This window comes from Pteropus alecto, unplaced genomic scaffold, assembly GCF_000325575.1.
Source record: "Pteropus alecto unplaced genomic scaffold, ASM32557v1 scaffold157, whole genome shotgun sequence".
Classification (NCBI taxonomy): Eukaryota; Metazoa; Chordata; class Mammalia; order Chiroptera; family Pteropodidae; genus Pteropus; species Pteropus alecto.
In genome coordinates this window covers 1,947,073-1,969,490 of record NW_006440626.1, presented here as the reverse complement: position 1 = coordinate 1,969,490, position 22,418 = coordinate 1,947,073, and the positions used below count along the sequence as shown (strand labels likewise).

General features: G+C 51.2%; 1 protein-coding gene and 1 pseudogene across 1 annotated transcript in view; both read right to left on the bottom strand.

Annotated features, from left to right (window-relative positions):
- The window catches only part of SCUBE1 (signal peptide, CUB domain and EGF like domain containing 1), a 113,762-nt gene extending 91,565 nt beyond the window's left edge, over positions 1-22,197 (bottom strand). The window contains exons 1-2 of the mRNA XM_006917415.3: positions 22,011-22,197; positions 4,816-4,944 (exon numbers count right to left, since the gene is read on the bottom strand). Coding sequence (XP_006917477.1) covers positions 4,816-4,944; positions 22,011-22,197 — 316 coding nt within the window. The remainder of the gene's footprint in view (positions 1-4,815; positions 4,945-22,010) is intronic.
- Positions 12,178-12,296, bottom strand: LOC112484265 (annotated as a pseudogene).
- Positions 22,198-22,418: the final 221 nt, after the last annotated feature.

Sequence of the window (22,418 nt, the reverse complement as noted above, 5' to 3'; positions counted from 1 at the left end):
TGACTTCTCTTCATCAGGGAAAAAAAGTGCTGAGAAGCAAGTCCAAAATTCAAACTGTGAGCAACTTGAGAAACATATTTTTCAGCAAGTCAAGGTAAAGATTGGGGTCGAAGAAAACATCTGGCTAAGTGAACTAATGGCTTTAGAGAAAAAGGAGCCCTGCTTTGTGGAGACGGGAAAAAATTATCCACTGCTGGTTTTAATTTGGGATGAAAAAAAAATCTGATTCTATTAGCCTAAATATTGCTCTTATGTCCAATTGCATGGAGTTTGGAATAATATTTTTCAAACAGAACTACTGCTATTTCAAGTAATTACAATGCTAAAAGCAGTCATTTGGGGTTGAGCAAGGATCTCATCATGGTTTCAATTCCCTCTGGTGTCATTTTCTGTTATATTTGAGAAATTCCTCAATAAAGATGTCAAATAGAAAGAGGGTTTTGCTCCCCGGAGGACAGATTTGGCCACCCTCCAGGACACAGTCCCAGGCAAGCCATCTCCACAAGAAAATAACCTCGTTGGCTCAGGAGAAAAGAAAAGGTTCAACTGTGAAAACTCCGGCAAGAAAATAACCCTTAAGCCGTCAGCCTCATTTCTCCTAATTAACTCAATGCTTTTCAAACTGTGCTGATCGGGATTTATTACAGCCACCGTCCCTGCGGAATTCAGCAGTGGCTGAGAGAGGAATGTTACAACCGGACAAGACTCTTGACCCAGACTTCTGGAGGCAGAACAACAGGAGAGGCAAACGGCCTGATGGTCCCCAGCGGGTGATGGGTTGTGGAGTGGGGCTCGGAGTGACTGACCAGAGACGGTCAGGACTGCACAAGGCGGCGAGAACCGTCCAACAACCCAGTCAGCCTCTCACATCCAGCACCCATCACGAGCAGGTTTCCGGGGGGAAGCTTTATTAGGCAGCACGAGCACAATTCCTCCTGAGATGAGCAGGTAGTTAAATGACCGAAGCAGGTAGTTAAATGTCGTGAGCAACAGGGAGTGGTGGGGACTGTAGCAGACAGGACAGTCCAGCCCCACCTGAGGGGCAGCTACAGCTCGGCTCCTGCCAGTTGCCACAAGTAGCACACTGAGACTGAGACCTGCCCCTGCCCCGGGCCCCGTGCTTTGGGGGTTCCCCCTCCACCCATTCTGTGACTGCAGACTCCCTATGGAGTAAGAAGTCCACAGGCAGTCACGTGCACCTGGAACCCATACGCATCCTTTCAGACTACATTCTGGGTACCTGAGACCCTAAAATTCCCTGTCCGAATGGCCCCACGCCTGTCTGTTCTCTCAGGGACAGAAGACACTTAGGACCAAATAACGGCGAAAGAGAACTGAAGCCTGGCGGGTGTGAACAGTCGACCCCAAACCAGGAACTCATGAGCGCTGGTGCCAGAGCCCGAGGCTACGTCCTCACGTCCAAGCCCAGCTTCCTCCTATGGCCTTGTTTGTTTTACCAACACTTATGGAGCCTCCGTGACCCCGACACCGAACCCAGCACCGTACCCGGCACTTCTACTCGGCATTTCGTGGATGAGGGAGCCGAGGCTCCGTGAGGTCACGTGGTCAGTGCAGTTTGGGGATGGTTGGAACCAAGGTCTGACTTCTCTAGAGCTGGAGTTTTGTCTTGAGAAGGAAAAAGCGCAAACAAAAGGGGTCTGTTGGGAAGGGTCCGCCCTCAGCTAAAGCACAGGGGCAACAGAGAGCGCCTTTTCTCAGCCGCCGTGAGTGACTGAGAGCCCCACGGTTACGATCTGCGCTCAGTCTGAAAAGAATCCATTGTGAAAATAACGTCGAAACAAAGACTCACACAGACTTCAGTAGTCTGGAGGCACTGGGTGTACCTGCCGTGGCCAAGAACACAAGGGCCTGCAGGCACAGGCTTCTGCGCAGGTGACAGTGCTGTGGCCAAGAGCGCAGCCTGGGTGCAGGCGACAGGCCCTGGACCCCACGAGGTCCTGAAGGTGGCAAACCAGCTCTCCTCAAGGCATCACCTCTGGAAGTCAGTGGTCAGATCGACGCCCATTGCATTTTGGGTGCTCGGTACACTCCGCTAGATGCTCCGCATCCACGGTCTCATTCAACCCTCGCGAGAACCCTAAAAGGCAGGAACTAGAATTCTATTTCACAGGTGAGGAAACTGAGGCACAGAGGTGACGTGACGGACCAAAGGTCACACAGCTGACAACTGGCAGAGCCGGGATTGGAGCCCAGAACTGGCAGTTCCCAAGGTCTGTCCTTTTGACCAGTGGAGGATATGGCCTGTTGTCTCATAGGGACTGTCAGCTCTGTCTTCGTGGACAAATTGTTACTGCAATGTACTCTATCATCTGAAAAAGGGGCAAACAGCTGGTAAAGTGAAGAGCTTAAGATTTGGGGAGGAGTCAACAGATAACACTCGGATGGTAATTAACGATAAATGTTGTACAGCCCCAGTTCTTTACTACTGGATCAAAGGCTCTGCCTACCTCCACCGCCCCACCTCCTGCCCTTCCTGCCACCCCTCCGAGCCCAGCCTCAAGGAGCCGCCTACGGCTGTCTACACAGGCTGTGCCCTCCCCCAGAAGGCCGCTCCCCAACCTCTGCGGTTTCTGCTCAATGCGACGTTCTCTTTAAAGCGCGCCCCCCACCCCAGAATCAGCCCCACTCCCACCTCCGACATCGCCCCATGCAAGAGGAGGTCTTCGCAGGCCCCTCTGGGCTTCGCCGGCCTGCTGTCCAGACCTCTGTTTCTGTGCTTATTGTGGGTGTAATTACATGTTCACAGATCTGTTTCCCATAACAAGCTCATCTGAGATCCAATGGGATTAAACGAAAACAGGCAGGGAATCGAAGGCCGACGCACCACGAAGAGGAAAAGTCTAGGCTACGTGGGATGTGGAGCTCCCTACGCCACGCACCGGCACAGCAGCTGGCATGGTGGCAGGTACCGAGCCCTTTCTGGAAGCACCACGTCAAAAGCCATAAAAATTCCAAATGATCCTTTGACCCAGTAGTTTCATTTCTGGGAAGAATCGCTAAGGGAACGATTGAGAAAACAAAAGTAATGCCCAGTTTCACCTCCTGAAAAGGTGGCGGAGTCACCTAGAGTCATACTAATGCCTGTTTGTGACTATTTGCACCTACTAAGTATAATCACTTGACTTCATCCTCACACACAACCTGGGGAAGCGGGCAGCATAATCATCTCTGTTTTACACTGGGGAGGCCTGGGGCTCAGACGTCATGATGACAATGACAGCTGCCAGTACTGACAGCCTGTGCCGGGCACACTTCTCAGCCATCTGGGCGCGATCTCAGTTACTGCTCACAACAGCCTGCGAGGTGGCTGCTCTTCACATCCTCCTTTTGCCAGCGGACAAGTGACTGAGGCCTAGAGACACACATTAATACGTATCTACGGCCACACTCGTGCCAAGTCCATAGCCTTACCCTCGGGGCTCCAGCCATCGTGCCCCGGGTTACTCGGCAGCCAGTAGCAGCAGAGTGCTTAGGGGACAGGCGCTTCTGCTTTGGAACCATGTGCTTTCTGCCATGAGATAGATGGGCCTCCTGCTACAGACTACGAGCCACCTCTGTTATGGGTTGAATTATGTTCCCCCAAGGGTGCTGGAATCCTAACCACCAGTACCTGTGAAGGCAACCTTTTCTGGCAATAAGGGTTTTGCAGACAGTCAAGTTAGGATGAGGTCATTAGGTTGAGCCCTAACCCAATATGACTGTGTCCTCATGGACAAGGGAAATGTGGGCACAGAGACAGAAGTGCACAGCGCAAAGACAATGTGAAAACCCAGGGAGAACGGGACCGACAAGCAAAGGGCTGCTGGAAGCTGGGAGAGGGGCCTGGAGCAGATTCCCCCTCGCCGCCCTTTTTTTTTGCAGGAACCAACCCTGCCGACACCCTGACTTCAGACTTCAAGCCTCCAGACTGTGAGAGAATAGATTGTTTCAGAGATTTCCGTTTTTGAAACCACTCAGTTTGTTCCCTTGTTACAGCAGCCCCAGGTTATTAGCCACTTATCAGATTACGAGGCAACTAGGAAAATGGGGCCAGGTATGAACATCTGAAGCTCACATGATGTTAGAGGGAAAATCAAGGGGTCAAAGCCATGCTGACCACCTGATCACCACTCCCGTGAAATAACACCTGGGTGCAGAGGGCAGCCTGAGAGGAAAGTTACCAGCATCACTGAGATGCTTTCCACTTTTTCTGGGGTCCCTGTTCCACATTTCCAATTTTATCCAGCAAGCTTATTATTACTCTTATAAATTTTATACTACTGGCTTAAAAAAATATTTTTGAACCACGAGAATCTGTGGGCTGAATTGTGCTCCCTAAAATTGGTATGTTGAAGCCCTAACCCCCAGTACCTCAGCATGTGACTATGTTTAAGACAGGGCCTTTACGGAGATAATTAAGTGAAAAATCAGTTAGGATGGGCCCTGCTCCAATACGACTGGTGTCCTCATAGGAAGAGATTAGGACACAGAGAGACACCAAATACTTCCACGCACGGAGAGATGATCATGTGAACACCTAGTAAGTAGGTGGCCATCTGCAGGCCAAGCCGAGAGGCTTCAGAAAAAAACAGAACAGCCAACACCTTGATCTCAGACTTCCAGCCCGCAGAACTATGAGAAAACACATTTCTGTTGCTTAAGCACCCCTGTCTGTGCTATTTTGTTCTGGCGACCCCAGCAAACGAATACAAAGAACCGAAGGAGAGCTAGCCCCTCACACAGCACCCGACTGCAGGCTGGAGCTGAGAAACAGCAGGGCGTGCCCGGTGGGCAGGGCGCGGCTGCGGCACTCACCCAGACAGTTGTGTCCATCGTGTGCCAGCATGAAGCCGTCGAAGCAGGTGCACCTGTAGTTCCCTGGGATATTGATGCACTCGTGGACACAGCCCCCGTTGTAGTAGTCATTCTCACATTCGTCGATGTCTGCAAAATGAGGGGCATGAGAGATGTCAGAGGAAGAGCCTGAGGTCCTCTCTGCCCCCACTGCTGGAGCCACCTGGACAGGAGTGGCTAGGGGATGACTCAACAGTTATTCACTGGAATTTTTGCTGGGGGCTGGGGACCCAAAGGTTGCAAAGATGAAGATCCTGGCTCTAGAACAAGGCTGGCCACCGCCTTGAGAGCAGGACCATGTGCCAGGCATGTGCGGGTTGACTTCCAGCTCCCACCACAGTGAAGCGGGCAAGAGTCACACTGAGCTCCGCCTCCCTCAAAAGTCTCTGGGCAGTAACGGCATGTGGGGACCCTGTGTAAAATCCCTCAACTGGCTCGCTTCAGCCTCTTTGAAAGCCTCCCAGAGATGGGGAGTTCAGTACCCGTGAAGTAGGGGGCAGCAAATAAAACGTCACCTACCACCAAAAAGTGTAAGCTCTGGAATAAGACAAAGTCCATACACTCCCTCTAAATAGTTTCCCTCCATGCCAGCATCCGAAGGCTGAATTTCTACTGCTCATTTCCTTGTTATAACAAAAGCTTGTGTCTCACAAACAATGGCCAACGGCCTTTGTAAAGGTCACTTTTTTTTTTTTGGTAAGTCTTTTTCAACATTTCCCATCAGGGGTCAAGGGCTATCAGTTTTAGAGTTCCAGAGCGATCTGAGAGATCTCGGAAAATAACAGGAACACGCCTGGTTAACATTCAGCGACCTGCTTCCATACCCGGTGCCGCTGACAATACCATGTCATTATCTCGTCACATCCCACACTAATTCACTGAGGTGGGCACCATCATCGTTATTCCAATTTCACAAGGACAGTGAAGAAATTGAGGCACGGGGAGGCCAAAACTGTGACAAAAGACACACACCTCGGGAGTGGTACAAGCGGGATTCGAACCAGTGCAGCCTGGCTCTGGGGCCCAAGGGGGACTAAGCCCAGCCATGTCTCTGGGAGGGGCGAGCAAGGCGGCGCCAGGGCACGGAGAGCCGGCAGCGCCACCCAGGACCACCCGCCCTTCCGCTGCTCCGCCCGGGCAGGTGCTTCCTGGGCTGGTGGGTCTCAACCCACCCCCACACCCACAGCCACCGGCACCTCCACAGGCAACGCGGCGAAGCATGGGCGCCGGGAGTGGAAAGCGCCACGGCGGCGGAACCGGAAGTGATGCTTCGTGGAACCGGAAGTGTTCCCGCTAAGCCAATCCGGAAGTGCCTCTCAAGAAGTTACTATGAGGGGAGAAGTGGTTCATCGGTCCTCTAGCTGGTCGAAGAGGGATTTTGAGTCTGGGTTCCAGCTATGAAGCCTAGGATGGGGCCAGCCTGACGAAGGGGGACTAAAGGCAAACCTGGCCGCTCCCTTAATTACCTTAGGTGCTGGCACAGGGAGACACCCAGCTCCATGCTCTCCATGCTGTTATTGGAGGGCAGAGCTACCTAAAGTAGGGAAAAGCCATGGGGGCCAGTAAACGTTCATGGGTAGGAATGTTCATCAGGATGAAAGAGGCTGTTTCAGGAGGTAGTGAGCTCCCCGATTCGAGGTGACCAAACACTGTCTAGACACCTGCCTGCCAGGGACACTGCTAGCAGAGGGGATCGCTTTAGTGAAAACAGCAGCACGAAAGCGCCTGAAGATAGGTCTAGGCCGTGCAGCCTATTCCTGGTGCCTGCCCACCCGGTCACAGGAGGAAAGAACAAACTAGCCTGAGTCTCCAAAGGTATAAGAGACAGTGGCTTCTTCCTAACCTGCCTGCGGTGCCATCAGCATCCGCTGGGAAGCGACTCAATTTTGCAAGTCATTTGAATTGTTTTAAATCGTATGTTTAACGCACTTAAAATATTTAAGTAACGTTAAAGGAGGGTATAAGATTTTACGTTTGAAAGGGCCATAAAGACTGAGATATTGATTACTTCCCAATTTCTGCAGCCCTGACCTTTCACCAGAGCCGCAGGTATACACCAATCCAATCACCTCTCCCTGTAGATCTTCCATAGACACGAGAAAGGCGATTTAACTCATCAACCTGCATTTTCCTGGAGTGCCCTATCCCATTGAATATCATTATTAGCCGCAGGTATACACCAATCCAATCACCTCTCCCTATAGATCTTCCATAGACACGAGAAAGGCAATGTGGCCCAACTTTAACTCATCAACCTGCACTTTCCTGGAGTGCCCTATCCCACTGAATATCATTATCCTTCCACCTCTCCACTGACATCTAATCAACTACCAAAGCATGGCTTTTCTACACCCCTAACATGGTTACACTCTGTCTACTCGTCACCCATTTCCACTACCTGTCATCATGGGCATCATCTCCCATCTGATCTGAACCAGAAGCCCCCAAACCGTTCCTTCCCTCTTTTCTTTCATTCAAACAGGTAACTCTCAGGAGAAGGTGGCCTGGTCCGAACTCCGAGGGTGGAGCCTGATCAATCTAACCCAAACAGCGCATGGCATTAGCAACTGCTATTGGTCCTAGGGTGGGCACATGACCTAAGTTGGATCAGTCAGACTGAGGGAAAGGACTTTTATTTCATGCTTGGGTAAAAGAATTCTCTCATTGTACCTTAGAAGGAAGTATGCAGGTATCTACTCATGAAGCATACAGTAGCCCATTTAATTTTCATAGCAACCCTCTGGAGTAGGTATCTTAACTCCATTTTATGGTTGAGCAAACTAAAGTGCAGAGAGGTTAGGTAATTGGTTAAGGTCATGTAGTAAGTGGTAGGGCAAGGATCAAAACAAAGCTCTTTCAGCCCATAAAGCCCATGTCATTTCTAATAAGTTAAATTGTCCATGACGTGCCAGGCATTGGCAAAGTATTTTTAATATGTTATTTCACCCTTAGCACATTTGCACCGTGTACCAAGAAAGTATTATCCAATCATCCAAAGACCCATTCATTCCTCTATCTTTATACATTCTCTCTATCCATACACATGCACACACACACAAGTACACGTGTGTGCACCTATCCATTTACCCAAATAGCCAGCCAGCCATGCATCCATTCATCCAAACACCCATCCACCCACCCATTATCAATCCATCTAGTCACTCCACAAGATACCTCTTCAAATACCCAGCCATCTATCCTTCCATTTGTCTGTCTATTCATGCAAAAATATATCCATCTATAAATATCTAGTCAGCTGACCATCCTTCCATTTATCCAATCACCTATTATTCTCCGATCCATTTATCCAGCCGAACATCCACCCATACATCCAAACAGGCATCCATCTAAATATTCAGTCAGACACCCATTCTTCCATTCATCTAAACATTTAAACATTCCTCTATCTTAACATCCATTTACTCATCCATCCATCCACATGCCTTACCACCTATCTATCTATTCATTGATCCAAACACCCACTCATCTATTAAAACACACACCCAAACACCTACCCACTCATTCACCTATCCAGCCAAACATCCATCCATCCATCCATCCATCCAAACATCTATTCATCCATCCATCAATTCCATCAAATATCATCCACCCAAACTGCTTACAAAACACATACAATATTTTTAAAAAGAACAAGATGTTAGGATAAAGTAAAAGAAATGGGGGTTGCAGAATAAGAGAAAGCTGGTGAAAATATGCAGAAATATATTTGGTAATCTCAGCACAATTTTAAAAGGTAGGCCACAAATATGGCTCTGAGCTTCCTAGAAGCCAAAGCAAGGAAGGAAACACAATCAGTTACAGAGTTACTGCATCCATACAATCAACTTAGAGCAGCTATTTTAATGGTGAAGTCTGAGAAAAATGTCTCTTCCCCAGATTAGGATAATCATATGCCCCACTTTGTCTGGCATAGTTCCAGATTTTGCCTATTGTCTTGATGTAAATGTTAACAGCATACATTTCACTATCAAAATGATAAACCATTTGATCACCATATCTACTAGGCATTATAAAGAGATCACTGAAAAGTTAAACAACTCTAGCCTTTTTCTTCCTTTGACTCACCATGGCATAGGCCATAGTAGATACCAATGGGCTGAAGAGTACAGAAATGTTCGATGCTCACATCTCTTCCCATAATACATTCCCAAGGAGTTCCCGCACATCCCGGTATCTCTTAGAATGACCGGTTCCTCTCCAATCCCTGGGCCTGAGTGCTCCCCAGGCTTCTGAGGCCAGCCTGCTTTACCCCAGCATCCTGGGCAGAGAACCAACCCCGCCTTATTTTCTGTGTCTGTGCCTTAAATTTTTGTTTTTCAAGATCACGTGCACCTCCTCTTTTAATACATAAGAGATAAACATAAAAACAAATCAACTAAAAAAAAAAATCTCTGCCAAAGCAAGTGGATTTATTACTGTAATAAACATCCAAGAGCCACCAGTCCTGGAGAAGTCCTGCAGGCCTCCAAGACACCCATAAGACTCATACCACTTTTTAAGAATTATTCAAGCCAGATAATGAGGAAGAGGCAGATGGGGTGGGGAGAGGATTAAGAGGCAGAAGGAATGGAGGTGGGCAGAGCCAAGCTCTCTGGATGTTTACTCTTAAAGGACTATTGTGGGTTGACTTGTGTCCCCTCCCCCCCTCCTGAAGATGTGTTGATGTCCTAATCCCCAGTATCTCTGAATGTGACCTGATTTGGAAATAGAATCTTTGCAGATGTAATCAAGTTAAGTGGAGGTCTTCCTGGAGTAGGGTGGGCCCTGGTCTGATGACTGGTGTCCTTATAGGAGGAAGGAAATTTGGATACAGACATGCAGAGAGGATGTTAGGACAGAGAGCATCATGGCAAACCGCACAGACACAGAGGGAAGAGGGCCCTCTGATGACAGAGGCAGAGACGGGAGGAAGCTGTGTGAGAAGCAGGTGTGAGTGCTGCTCCCATTTCGCTGATGTGGAGGCCAAGGCACAGTGTGGCTGACACCTCGTCTCCGGGCCCCCAGGCGGTGGCTGTATTCAAGCACAGGCTCTATCCCTGTTGGAGCCACATCCTTGCGGTACACGAGGTGAATACTTTACAAAAGAGCTTCATGCTCCAAAAAGCTGTTAAGGAGAAAGATGCAGAGGAGAAGCCACACGTTATAACTTTTATTTCCAACGTCTGTATCTACCCTCGGGGTTAAGGGGTGATGACAGGGATGGGTCATATGAGTGGAGAAAGAGAGGACAAAAGATCTGATCACATGCTGAGGGCGAGAAGTCCAGCAGGTCTCCCGAGGCCTTGCTCCTTCTCCAGCCTGGATTTTTTTTTTTTTTAAATGAAAACTCAATTTCCAACAGAAAGCAGCCTCCAACATCCAACACAGCAGAGAAAAACGACACAGTGAGCTGCTCGTTATGGGAGTTTTAGAAGGTCGCAGAGTTCCATTTTTCCCATATTAAAATGGCAGCGCACACACGATCCCACAGCTGTGGTTATGTGCCAACAACATAGGTTTGGAACTCGAGTGGGATGAGTTTGTTTTTTTTTTTTCATTTAATTCAAAATTGATTCTCACTGCCCTATAAAATATATATTCATTCTGTGGTGCCTAGGTTCTAAAAGATTCTATTGCAATGAGTCAGAGCTCCATCTCATTTTAATAATATTTCGGGGAATTTTTCTAAAAATCAGGATTGACTAGAAAGGGTCTCAAGGATTTTTTAAAAATTGAAGTCTAGTTGGTATACAATATTAGATTAGTTTCAGGTGCATAATATAATGTTTCAACATTTATATACATTACGATGTGAAAAAGGATTTTTAAAGCACCCCGTCCTCCACTCTGAGATCATTACTGAAAACGTCTTCTCATTTCCCCTTGAAATTGGCATTTGTCTCAACATTCCTTGCAGACAGTAGAGACCAAACACTCTAACAAAGACCCCTTCGCTGGCTGGGCGCTAGCATTTCCTTTGTCTGGGGGTTTTACGAAAACCGTACACTCCACAGACCAGGCAACCGTTCTGGGAGAGACATGTGGCTTAGGAAGCTGAGTCCTTATTGGTGAATAAACCTTAATCTAGTTTGTTGGCTAATTACGCTCATGGGAAGGTAGGGCCGCCTAGCAGGAAGGATGAAGCCCCCGTCTCCAGTGGCGCAGGGTTAAGCTCTGGGTGTGTAATGACTGAGTAATGAGACCGGCTCTCTGCGGACCCCTGGCATCCATCCATCGGTTCTGCTTCTGCCGAGACAAGGCTAGAAGTGGCCTAGCAGTTAATTATGGGAAAGGTCAAAGGTCATGTAAAACCAACACAAATCTACATACTTTTTCATTCCTAACTACACACAATGGCTCAGCCGGCGGGTGGGAAGGTCCTCCCGCCCGTGATCCAACATGACCTCTCCCCGTGGCCCTTGCAGCTTCAGGCCACCATACTTGTGCTCATGCTGTTCCCTCTGCCTCGGGCTCCTTGTCCTCCACAGACCCCTACGTCCTCCTGCAGACCGAGCCCCAGAATCGCCTTCTCCCTGAAAGTTTTGCTGATCCCCCCTGCAGACACGACTCCTTCCCACCCTCTGGGCCCCACGGCCCTCTGAGCAGACACTGTCATTACTCTTGCTTGCTATGCATGTGTCCTTCGAGGCTGTGAATTCCATGGGCAAGAACTGCGCCCTGTTCAGTTTAGGCCTCAGAAGTAGCAGAGTGTACTCAACAACGATCTGCTCAGCATTGAACGAGAGAACACCTTGACTGTAGCCTCTGCTGACTGACCCCCATGGCGTGTCCGCAGTATGCAGGCCTTCACACATGACCGCCCCAAGAAGAGGGTCCCAACATCGTCTTCTTACAGCAGGGGAAACCAAGGCTCAGGGACGTTACCTGCACTGCCCAAGATCACACAGCTAATACGAGGGAAGCCAGGAAGAGAGTCGGGCCACCCAATTGCAAAGTTAATGCCATCTCGATTACAAAGGACCATATATCGTAGGCTTCCGTTTATATGAAGACTCTAAAAAAGGCAAATCTATTGAGACAGAAAGTAGATTAGTGATTTCTCAGGGCTGGAGGGTTGAGAGCCAGGGAGTGTTGGCTAAGGGGTGCAGGGTTTCTTTTTGGGATAATGAAAAGATTCTAAAATTGATTCTGGTGATGGATGCACAACTCTGTAAATATACTAACGGGCACGGAATTGTACACTTGATTTGTTTATTTATTTATTTAAATTATTTTTTATTTTTTAGGCGAGGCAACCCTTGGCTGACCTCACAGATTGCAAGGACCTTGTCAGCTTACGATCCCTTATTTTTTAATTTTTTACACCTACAACACCTGGTCTTCCTAGGTGGTCCCCCATCCAAGTACTAACCAGGCCCGACCCTGTTTAGCTTCCGAGATCAGATGGGATTGGGCTTGTTCAGGGTAGCATGGCTGTAGACTGAATTGTACACTTTAAATGGGTGAATCATCGGTATGTGAAATACCTTAATAAAGCTGTTTAAATTTGTTTTAAGTTAACGCTGCCGGCACTCTTATCCATTGTGCTGGCTGGGTCTTGGGGGCTCTGCTTGGATGCAGTGGAACCACAAAGATGCTCATTGACCTCAGATGCTACCTGCCCAGTGTGGGCTCATGGTGGGCTTTGTGGCTCCCAGGTATCAGGTGGGACTTGCTTACCAAACCCCGAGGACCAATTAATTACTCCCTTTCTCCCTCAGAAGCACCCTGAACCCTCCTCTGAGGGCTAGTCCCAGGCTCTGGCATCAGGCCTGCTGGATTCCGAAGCAGCAGGGTCAAGGGAAGGCTGACCTGTTTGAGCACTTGAAATAGAAGTGAGGAGGGGCCCCAGGGGCCTGCCAGCTCAGAGTCGAGGTTCCCACTGCCCCCCACCAATTACAGACATGGTCATTCTCCTGTCCCCTTAGCGAAAGGCAGGGGAGAAGCCCTAGATGCCCAGACAGCAGGCTCCGAGGGGCTGCTCTACAGACCCGACCTCCTGCAAACCGAACCAGAGAATAAGGGGAAACGTGCATTTGCAGGAAAGCCTGAGCCCCTGCTTAGAAGGGGCAAGCCAGGATCCTGGGGCTCCTCCGAGGCACTGTCTGGATTTTATAAAGGGGAACAAGCCCAAATCGGGGACTGAGGAGCTAGTCACATCGGTGGGTCGGGGTTGACAGCAACTTGAAGCCAAGACCCCCAGCTCAGGCTTCTTCCCCTATCCTCCAGGCCGCCCCCTGGGCTCTGGCAGCGGGAGAGCCTGAGCTGGCCTGGTGCCGTTCGATTTCATTCTCTCTCCAAATCCCTGGTAGTTTTTCTCCAGCAGTAATAAGAGTAGCAGCGTGGCATCTCTCCCACCAGGCACTGTCTAATGGCAGGAGGCTTACCCCTCACCGTAGCCCAGGCCAGAGGGGCTTAATTTCCCTCACCATAGAAAAAGAGACGGAGACTCAGAGAGCTTAGGTGACTTGCCCAAGGTCACCCAGGTGGTAAGTGGCAAAGCCAGTACTGGAACTCAGGTGGGCTGGTTCCGGACCCCACCCTCCTAATGCTGACACAGTTGTTCGGAGAAGTAGCCACCTCTCAGTGACCGGGAAACCCAGGGTCAAGCCTGCTCCCTGCCTTCTTCCCTCACGCACCGACACCTTCCCCAGGCTGGCCCCTTGCCCTTGGCCCAGACCCTGGCCCAAAGGCACCACCAGCCCGGAGCGGGAGAACGACCTGGATGCTGACCAATGCATCTCCTATGAGGACAGCCTCGTCCACCAACGCACCGGCCAGGCCCAGGCCTGCCTGCAGGGCTGCCTATGGGAAGGGACGCCTGGCTAACAGTCCAGCTGGAGCCCACTTGCCACCCCCAGAGTCTGAGCGAGCACTGGGCACCACCACGGCAAGAAGCGCCCCAAAGAAGTGGCTGTTTGCCACGGGGGCCACAGGGGCCTGGGGTCTTTGTGGGCAGCACACAAGGGCTCAAGAGGTCCACAGATCTGCCAAGGTCACATGGGGCTGGCACCAGGTCTCCACAGATATACGTCCAGCTCTCTTCCCCCCTGCCCCTCCTTCACCGCCACATAAGGGCCAGGAGGCCCAGACAGAAGGCATGGCGGCTCCTGGAGAGAGAAGCACATCTCGGAGACTTCGAAGGTAGTAGGCCATGATCAGCACCAGCAGCCAATATTAACCAGGCCAAAAGTCCAAGCTGGCTGGCTGGGGTTTTAAACTCTCCTCCCGGGGGCTGCAGCCCTGGCCCATCTGGAGGACCCCCTCGGAGCACCCTCTAAGACCCCCTGACCTTGCCCGCACACACAAGCTCTCCAGCCCTCTTTGTCTCAAGGCCTTTGGGGAAGGCCGTCATCCATTTCAGTAGCATTCAAAGGCCAACAGCCTGCAGTTTATTTTCTTAGAAATAATGGTTTTTTCTGGTTAGCATTCCTCAGATGGAAAAACAAATACAGCCACTGTAATAAGGAGCGGCCAAGAGGAGGCAAGAGGGCCTGGAGAAAGGGGCAGAGAGGGGCCTGCTGCCTGGGGAGCTTGGAGATATGGGGGGTGGGCGTGGGGGCGGAGACCCTCTAACCCTAGGAGAAATGGGGATTTAGAGAAAAAAGAGAGCTTAATACGCAGGCACTGGTGCTGTCTTCGACAACACGCTCTCACGCACGGCAAGGCGGCTTTCTCTCCTCCAACCTCTGCACAAACGTGCGTTCTGCGAGGCAGGTGCCGCTGCCACCGCTGGACGGGTGAGGGACCAAGCCCCAGGAAGGCACCGTCACTTGCTGGGTTTACGGAGTTCGCAAAGACCAAAACAGGCCTCTGCATCTTTGCTGCAGATGCTGTCACGGACCATCGGAGCTGGAAGGAATGCCCACGACCCGCTCTGCTTTCCTAACTCAGCCCGGATGACTCCTCTCCAGGAAGCCCTCCTTGAATTCTTCCCCCCTAGGCAGAGATATTCTCTCTTCTTCAGCCCCACCGAGTCTGGTCTGTATTTACATTGCTGGACTTTCTACAATCTGTGACGATCACACCTATTCCACTAACTGATAAGGTCAGGAAAACATGTTTTGGCCCCGGCACCAAGCCTGGCACATAGTAGGTGCTCAGTGAATATTCTTGACACTAAACTGAATCTGGTCCAGCAGACACATTTTACAGATGGGCAAATTGAGGCTCAGGGAGGCGAACTTGCCTCCAGTGCTTAAATGCCAATCGTATGAGCTTTTCATTTTTCCTTTTGAAAACAGACATGGGCTCCAAGAAGCCTAACTCTGCAGCAGAGCTGGGACCAGTTGCAATCAGCACTGCCTAATTGCTAGCTGATAGCAACTTGGAATTTTAAGTCACATCCAATTTCTTCCTGCACGCTGGTCTGCTGGCTTTGAGCTCTTTCATCTCCAGCAGGGCACATGTTAGCATGCATAATTGCACGTTTTATAACTTAAAGAAGAATCCCCCTCCTGCCTACCTCCTACTGCCTTTCCTGACCTCCCAAAAAGCAGAATTTTATCTGCAGTTTCAATAAAGTATGCAATAATGATGATGAAAATAATTTAATAAGGTCATAGACATTATTCCCTAAGAAGGCCAATTGGTTTTAACATTTTTTTTTCTGATGTTGGACTAAGTGGATCACTGGGTATGTTATTAGTTTTGTTAAAACACTTAATAGCATGCCCTGTAATCTACCTAACTTCAGTGACTGACAAGTAGGCCCCGGGGGGGATATAAAATTCAGGAAGTGACTATTTACATTCATTACACACATGCTAATTTTGTGATCTCCCCTGCCCATAAGGTTGTCATTTTTTTCCTTTTTCACAAAAAAAAAAAAAGAGGGGGGGATAATAACATATTTGCTATACTGTGGCCAAAACAAAAATTTATTTCCCCCAAGAGTTTTAATTATAGCATTTTGGAGAAGGCCCCAGTTGGAACTTACAAGTGGAATAAACCACTTGAATAAATGGTCTAAAAAATTAAGTACACATAGAAGGGGTGCCGTGCGGAAGGGGTGCTGTGCGCCGCTGGTTCAGACTAAACAGTGATTATCCAGAGGGTCTTAGTTATTTAAACAAGCCATCTGAGGGTATTTGCTCCTCGTTTGGGGCCTGGTCCTGATTATAAACGAGAGCTTTTAATTAAGATTAGTAAGACCCAATTCAAGCTATAATTTGGTCCTTTTCCTTAGCCAATGTCTACGAAAACAAAGCAATTAAGGTTAAATGAGTTGAGCGTTTAAAGGGGATAAAATGCCCCCTCCTCACCCCCCAGCCTGCCCCCTCCTCGCCCCCCAGCCTGCCCCCTGGCAGAAGGAGCACAAACAGGCCCAACTAATTCAGACCAGGCCAGTGCAGGGCTGGCCCCGGCAACTCCCTAATGACCCCTGCACAAGGGGTCTGGTGAGCTGGGATGCATAGGCTTAGCTAAATGAAGACGGGGTGCCGGTGGGGGGGGGGACATGTGGAATATGCAAAGGCCCTGGGGTAGGAAAGAGCTGGCAAATTGGAAGGATTAAAAAAAACCAGTGATGTTGGGATGTGGTTAGGGAGGGTAGAATAACTGCTCAAAGCGGTTAGCTGAGTGCCGGGCTAAGCTAGAGAGATGTCATCTCCCGATTATACGATGGGCCATGTGCTTCGAGCTCCTCACTTTCACAGGACCTGGCTCAGAGGAGCCAGTGGCAGTGAGAAAGGTCGGGGGTAGAGGGGTGAGAATACAGGAAAGGGTCTCTGAGGTCCCCTCTCAGACTCCATAGCTAGGGAACACATCCCGGCTTGCTCAGACAGGGCGATGAGGGCCTGGCCCACTGCTGGGATCCCATGGCTGACCGGGCTTGGAATCTAGGTCCTGTTGCGTCTCAGCTGGGTGATCTGGCTACAGGTTGACCTCCATGGGCCCAGCTTCCCCAGCCAAACTCCGCCACTGGTCTATACCAGATGTCCCTGGACTAGTCCTTTCCCCTCTCTGGTCTGTTTCCTCATCTGTAAAACCTTTGAGAGTTTGAGAGGCTCTGGGTGGCCTTTCTTATGTCCCCAAGATTGATGGCGGTCACTCACTGTCCTCTAACACTAACTCTGGGCCCAGGCCTGAGAGAAGTCACACAGGTCAGTGCAACCCAATGTGACAGGAGCTCCGAAGGAGGAATGCTCACAGGTGACAGACGGCTCACTTGTCTGGAGCTACAGGGAAGGCTTCCTGGAGGAGGTGACCATTGGGACCCTGCCATCCACCTTTTCACTCAACAGATACAGTCCTATGCCAGGCCTGGCGCTAGGTTTCAGGGATCAGAGCTGAATAGGTCACAGACCCTGCTCATGAGAGGCTCACATTCCAGGAGGAGACACAGGGAAACATAAATGCAGGGTGACATGGGCCAAAACAGAGATGAACACGGGTCTGGAGAGGGCAATAAAGAGGGGTGGTCGTCTGCAAAACACGGGGGCTGCCCTGGGCTCCTTTCAAAGTTTCTTGCAACTCTGTATACCAATGAGTTTACCCCCAGTCGCTTCAGAGTCTGTCAAGATTCGAATCATCAAGAAGACACTGATTCATCCTCAGCCTGGCTCAATAGCCCGAGGCACCTCAGTCTGGCTACAGCAAGACCTCTGCCAGCATCAAGCTGACCACAGGGGCCCAGGCTGCTCCCCGGATGTGCAGCGGCTGCACATGTGAAAGCCCAGTCATCACCGCACGTGCACTGGCCACGTGGCATGACGGGCCCCGAAGGTGTGGTCAGAAACCATCCCTGGAATGGGCAGCGGGCTGCCCCGGGGGCTGGGTGTGCTCAAGGGATTTTTCACAACCAGCAAGAGTTTTCAGGTGATGTGGTTAAGGGTGTAAGAGGCTCATTCAGCCCCACACAGGGCTTCCCACGAGCTGGGTCCATTTCCCATGAAGAACCAGGGAGACCGTGGGAGCCACGTTCTCCGGGCACCTTTGCTGAAAATTGGTCCCATGAGCCTATCACAGTAAACAGCAAAGTCTATCGGATCCTCAGACAGGGTACTCATCTTCCCCCAAACTCCAAACGCAGCCTCACACAGCCCCTCACCAGCTCAGGACCCGCAGACAACGGGGCGTGGGGAGGGAAAACAGGCTTCATCTAAACTGGAGGTGGCTGTCTGGAAGGTGCAGTGATGGATTATTGATGTCTGCTGTAGGAGTGGTGGCAGCATATTTGTTAAGCCTGGAGGAAGTTTAGTGGGACAAAGGAAAGCCTTCGGCACCTGTAATTTTCATTGCACATTCTTGGTAGATGGTCATCTGTGAATGGCACACGAGTCTGCACGTCTCCATGGGGATATGCGTATTTGCATACAATTGATCTGAATCGTCAACAAACCAGAACATCACATGTCCAAGCCCTTTTAGATCCTGAGAATGGATGGAAAAATACAAAGCCACACCCACTTTCATATGTTACGCATTATGATCATCGACATCGTCACATCCTCATCCTTATCATCATCAGCAGCTTCACCATCATCATTGGCACCGCCGTCCACAACATCAGCACCGTCACCACCACCACAGCCACAGCAGCTATTGCTTGTACAGCGTGTCCCATGTGCCGGGCTGTGCTCAAATGCTTTATATGCATTAGCTCACTCATTCCTCACACTATCTCTATAAGCAGGTACTTTTATTATCTATTTTACAGATAAACAGAGGTCAAGTAGCTTGTCCAAGCTGCCCAGGCAAGATCTGAACCCCAGCAGTCTGGCTCCGTGCTTTAACCACTATGCTCAACGGAATACGGACTGTTCATTCTCTCTTCTCAGGATGGAGAGTCAAGGTAGTGATAACCACCTGCAGAAAAGTCAGGGGGAGGAACGGGCCTTCCGACGCTGGGCTCGGGTCCCAACTCAGAAAGAGCCCTGCCCTCTCGGGCCTCCATTTCCCCATCTATAAACCACGAAGTGAATACCTGGGTGATTGCCAAGCTCCCTCAGGCCACCACTGCATGTGGCCTCCGGCTTTCAAGGCCTCCAGAAGTCCCTGCATGGTCCTCCGGGGAGAGCCAGTGGGGAAGCTCATGGCCCTTGGGTGAACACTCCAGCAGGCTCCATCGATTCTGACTGATGACTGTAGGTGGGTCCCCAGGGATGAGAAAACCTCAGGGCGAGTGGGACAGTGTCCACTCAAGTCCCCGGAACTCACGCCAGCACTCATTCTCAGAGGGTCTTGGGAGCGAGTGGCCGAACGATGACCCCCTTTCGGCTCCCGACAGTTATTCTCCATACCGTCAACATGGCAGCTCAGCAGGTAACGATCTGCCACCCATACGATCCTTACCTGTTCGTCAAGAACTTCCACTGGTATATAATTTCAGCGCCTGCAGCCCAAACCAGACCATAAGCTCCTTGAGTGAGGGACAAGGTTGCATCGCACCTATCACCTTTGAGCCCTGAGCGACCTATCACATTCGAGCCTGAACCCCCTGTGAGAGGTGGTGAGAACAGACGATGACAATGACGTTGATGGTAACGGCACCATCATCTGTACAGCAAGCGCACACTTCGCGTTGAGTGCGTACCGTGAACCAGGCAGTATGGTTGGCAGGTCCTGGTAAACTGCACTGCATTTCATTCAATTTTCAGGACTCCCTGTGGTGGGGGGTACTTGGGGCCCATATACCCTAAGGAGAAACTGAGGCTCAGGAGGGAGGTTCAGATCAGAGGTGGACGGCACCCCAGGACAGGCCAGTCCCTGCTGCCCTCTATCATTAGACGGTCAAAATCACACCATGGCAAGAACGAGCCGTCATGGACCCAGCACCCCACACCTCCCATGCCTCACATCCCCTCTGCGGGCATCATACAGGCAGCTCATCTCCTCTGAAGTGTCTGAGCCAAAGAGAGCCAACTCAGACTAAACATTTTCTATACGCCGATGCTAGTGCCAGGCCTGGCGCAGGCGCAGGGAACACAGGAACGAATGTGACAGATTCTCTGCAATCGAGGAGTTCACTGGGAGCCCAAATTTGACATCTGCAGTGTGGTGGCCACAACCCCAAGCCCATGACAGATTCTCCGTAAACGAGCTCACAGTTCAGTAAGGGAGCAAGACACGCAATTACAAGCCAGTCAGGAGTGCTGTGACGGAGGGTAGCCCAAGGGCTTCTGGGAGCAGAGTAGGTATTGCGGCTGTGTGTGTGTGTGTGTGTGTGTGTGTGTATCAGTGAAGGCTTCCCAGAGGAGGCAAGCATGATTAGGAATTAGGTGTGTGTGTGTGTGTGTGTGTGCGCGTGTGTGCGTATCAGTGAAGGCTTCCCAGAGGAGGCAACTCTAAAGCATGATTAGGAATCTAGAACACAAAGGGTGGAAAAGAAGCTCCAGGCAGGGGACAACCTGAGCTGGGGCTCAGGAACACGGAACGGCCCGGCCAGGACACAAGTGCTATTCAGTGCTTCGGGAGGGGAGGGCCAGAGGCCGGAGCCAGGCTGGAGACACCGGGAGGCCGCTGGCAGTGCCGGAAGCACAGTCACAAGCCTCCTCCTCCCATCCTCGCACCGAGGACGTCAGACCCACTGAGCCAGCAAGTGTGACTCCCAACCCAGGCTCAAGCACAGCGGAGAGCTGAAGATGGACGCTTGAAGGACATAGGGAAGCAGGTAGGAGACAACCTCCTGGGCAGGGAATGGCAGGAGGGGACCTAAGGAACTGGGCTGGAGGAGGACAGGCCGGGATAGTGGCTTAAACCGGCAGAGATGGGGGTCACCCTTGGCCTTCTCTTGTTGGAGCACTGGGCCTGAAGGGGGAAGCAGAGGGTCAGAAAACAGCCACATAGAGCCACACCTGTGCCACTTGGGACCACCAAGCTAACCTCCAGGCCTTGCCAGGGGCTGGGCCAGCCCATGCCACTGGGCTTTTGCTAACATCTTGCTCTATCTGCCTCCAGCCTGGCCTCCGTCCAGGGGTCTGTGGGTAGGCGCCAGCTCCCCCCTCAGGCTTCTGGGCCCCAGGCAAGGCCAGGATGTGGCCAAACCAGGCCGATGTCATCTGCCCAGCACTCAGCCTTAAGCAGATGCCCAACAAATGAGGTGGATAAACAACGTCAGCGTCCCAAGGAGGCGTAGCTGCTTCTCTCACAGAACTCCAGCTCCTGCGAAGCCTTGTGCAGAAGGAACAGGCACCCGTCTTGTTCCCCTGTGTCGCTGTCCTAACACAAACCTCGCTCTTCGAAAAAGTAAGGGGCAGGGTTCCGGTTCCGGTTCCGGTTCCGGGAGAAGAAAACGAGAGGTTAGAGACCCTTGCTGTGAGGATTAAGAGATGCAGGTTTGAGTACTGGCCAGGCCACTGTGAAATCTGGGGACCTTGCAGGAGAAGTTTCTCTTCTCTGAGCCTCCGTTTTCCTCATTTATAAATTGGGGACAGACAGGGAAGATCTGGATCAATGCCGTCATCCCGGGGTGCACATCCGTCATGCGCTGTTTCCAGCCGCTCCCCCTCCACCCCCACGCCGGCCCCGCCCTCGACCTGGGGAGTCAGAAAGACCACACAGACCCTTCTGGACAAATGCTCCCAAAGGTTCCGTTCGGTTTGGAGAAACTCGGCTCCAAAGACAGCCGAGGCGGCCCTTCCCTCCCTGACTGTCAGCTCTCCAGGACGCAGTTTCTAGCGTCAGTCAAACCAGCACCCCGGGGGCAGGAAAGGAAGGCCAGACAGGCAGACAGCACGAATCTACCTGTCTCTGCCCAAGCTCTTGTGCCTGAGCCAGCCCTGCCAGATGCTGTGGCCGGCTACTGAGCGAGTCTTTTAGAAGCGACAGGCCACACAGGGTGGTTTCAGCTTTGAAGTTAGGGACCTTGGGGATGTCATCCCAGGCCTTTACCCCACACACATCCGGTCAGGGACAGAAGGACAAATATGTCATTTAATGCTTCATCTCAATTTCTTAAAAAAAACAACAAAAAAGTTTCAAACGTGGGGAGTCGGGCACCCCGTGACTTCAAATTTCATCCCTAGGGAAGTGTCCCAGGCTCCCAGGAAGCCCGCAGCTTCTGTCCAGAGACCGAGAGAGGCCTGTGCTGTGGCACGCGTGGGGTGGGGGAAGGGAGGCTCAGCCCCTGCTGGCACTACACGTGGCAGGCAGCGGCCACCTCCAGCAGCCACGGCAGCCACAGGGTCTGGCCAGGAGGGTTGGGCTGGGCTCACCTTCACACTGCCTGCCTTCCCCCTTGTAGCCTGGCTTGCAGAGGCATTTGTAGGACTTGGGTGTGTTCTGGCAGATGGCATCGATGTGGCAGTCATCCGTGCCCTCCGAGCACTCGTCCACGTCGACTGGCCCTGTGTGGGGGGCGTAGGGGAAATGCTGGTGAGGTGTGGCCTGGGAAGCAGGCATCGGACAGTGGGGCAAAGAGCACCTTCTGCCTCCTGCCCTTCCATCCATCATTGGGGTGATTAACCGTCACGGCTGTCACGTAACAATCTGGTGTGACAAGTAGCAACTGGTAGCATCTTTGGGGCAGCCACTCTGTGACAGGCTACCAAAATGCTGGGGCTCACTTATTTTCACGACAACCCATTAAGTCCATCTACTATGCCCACTAAAAAGATGGGGAA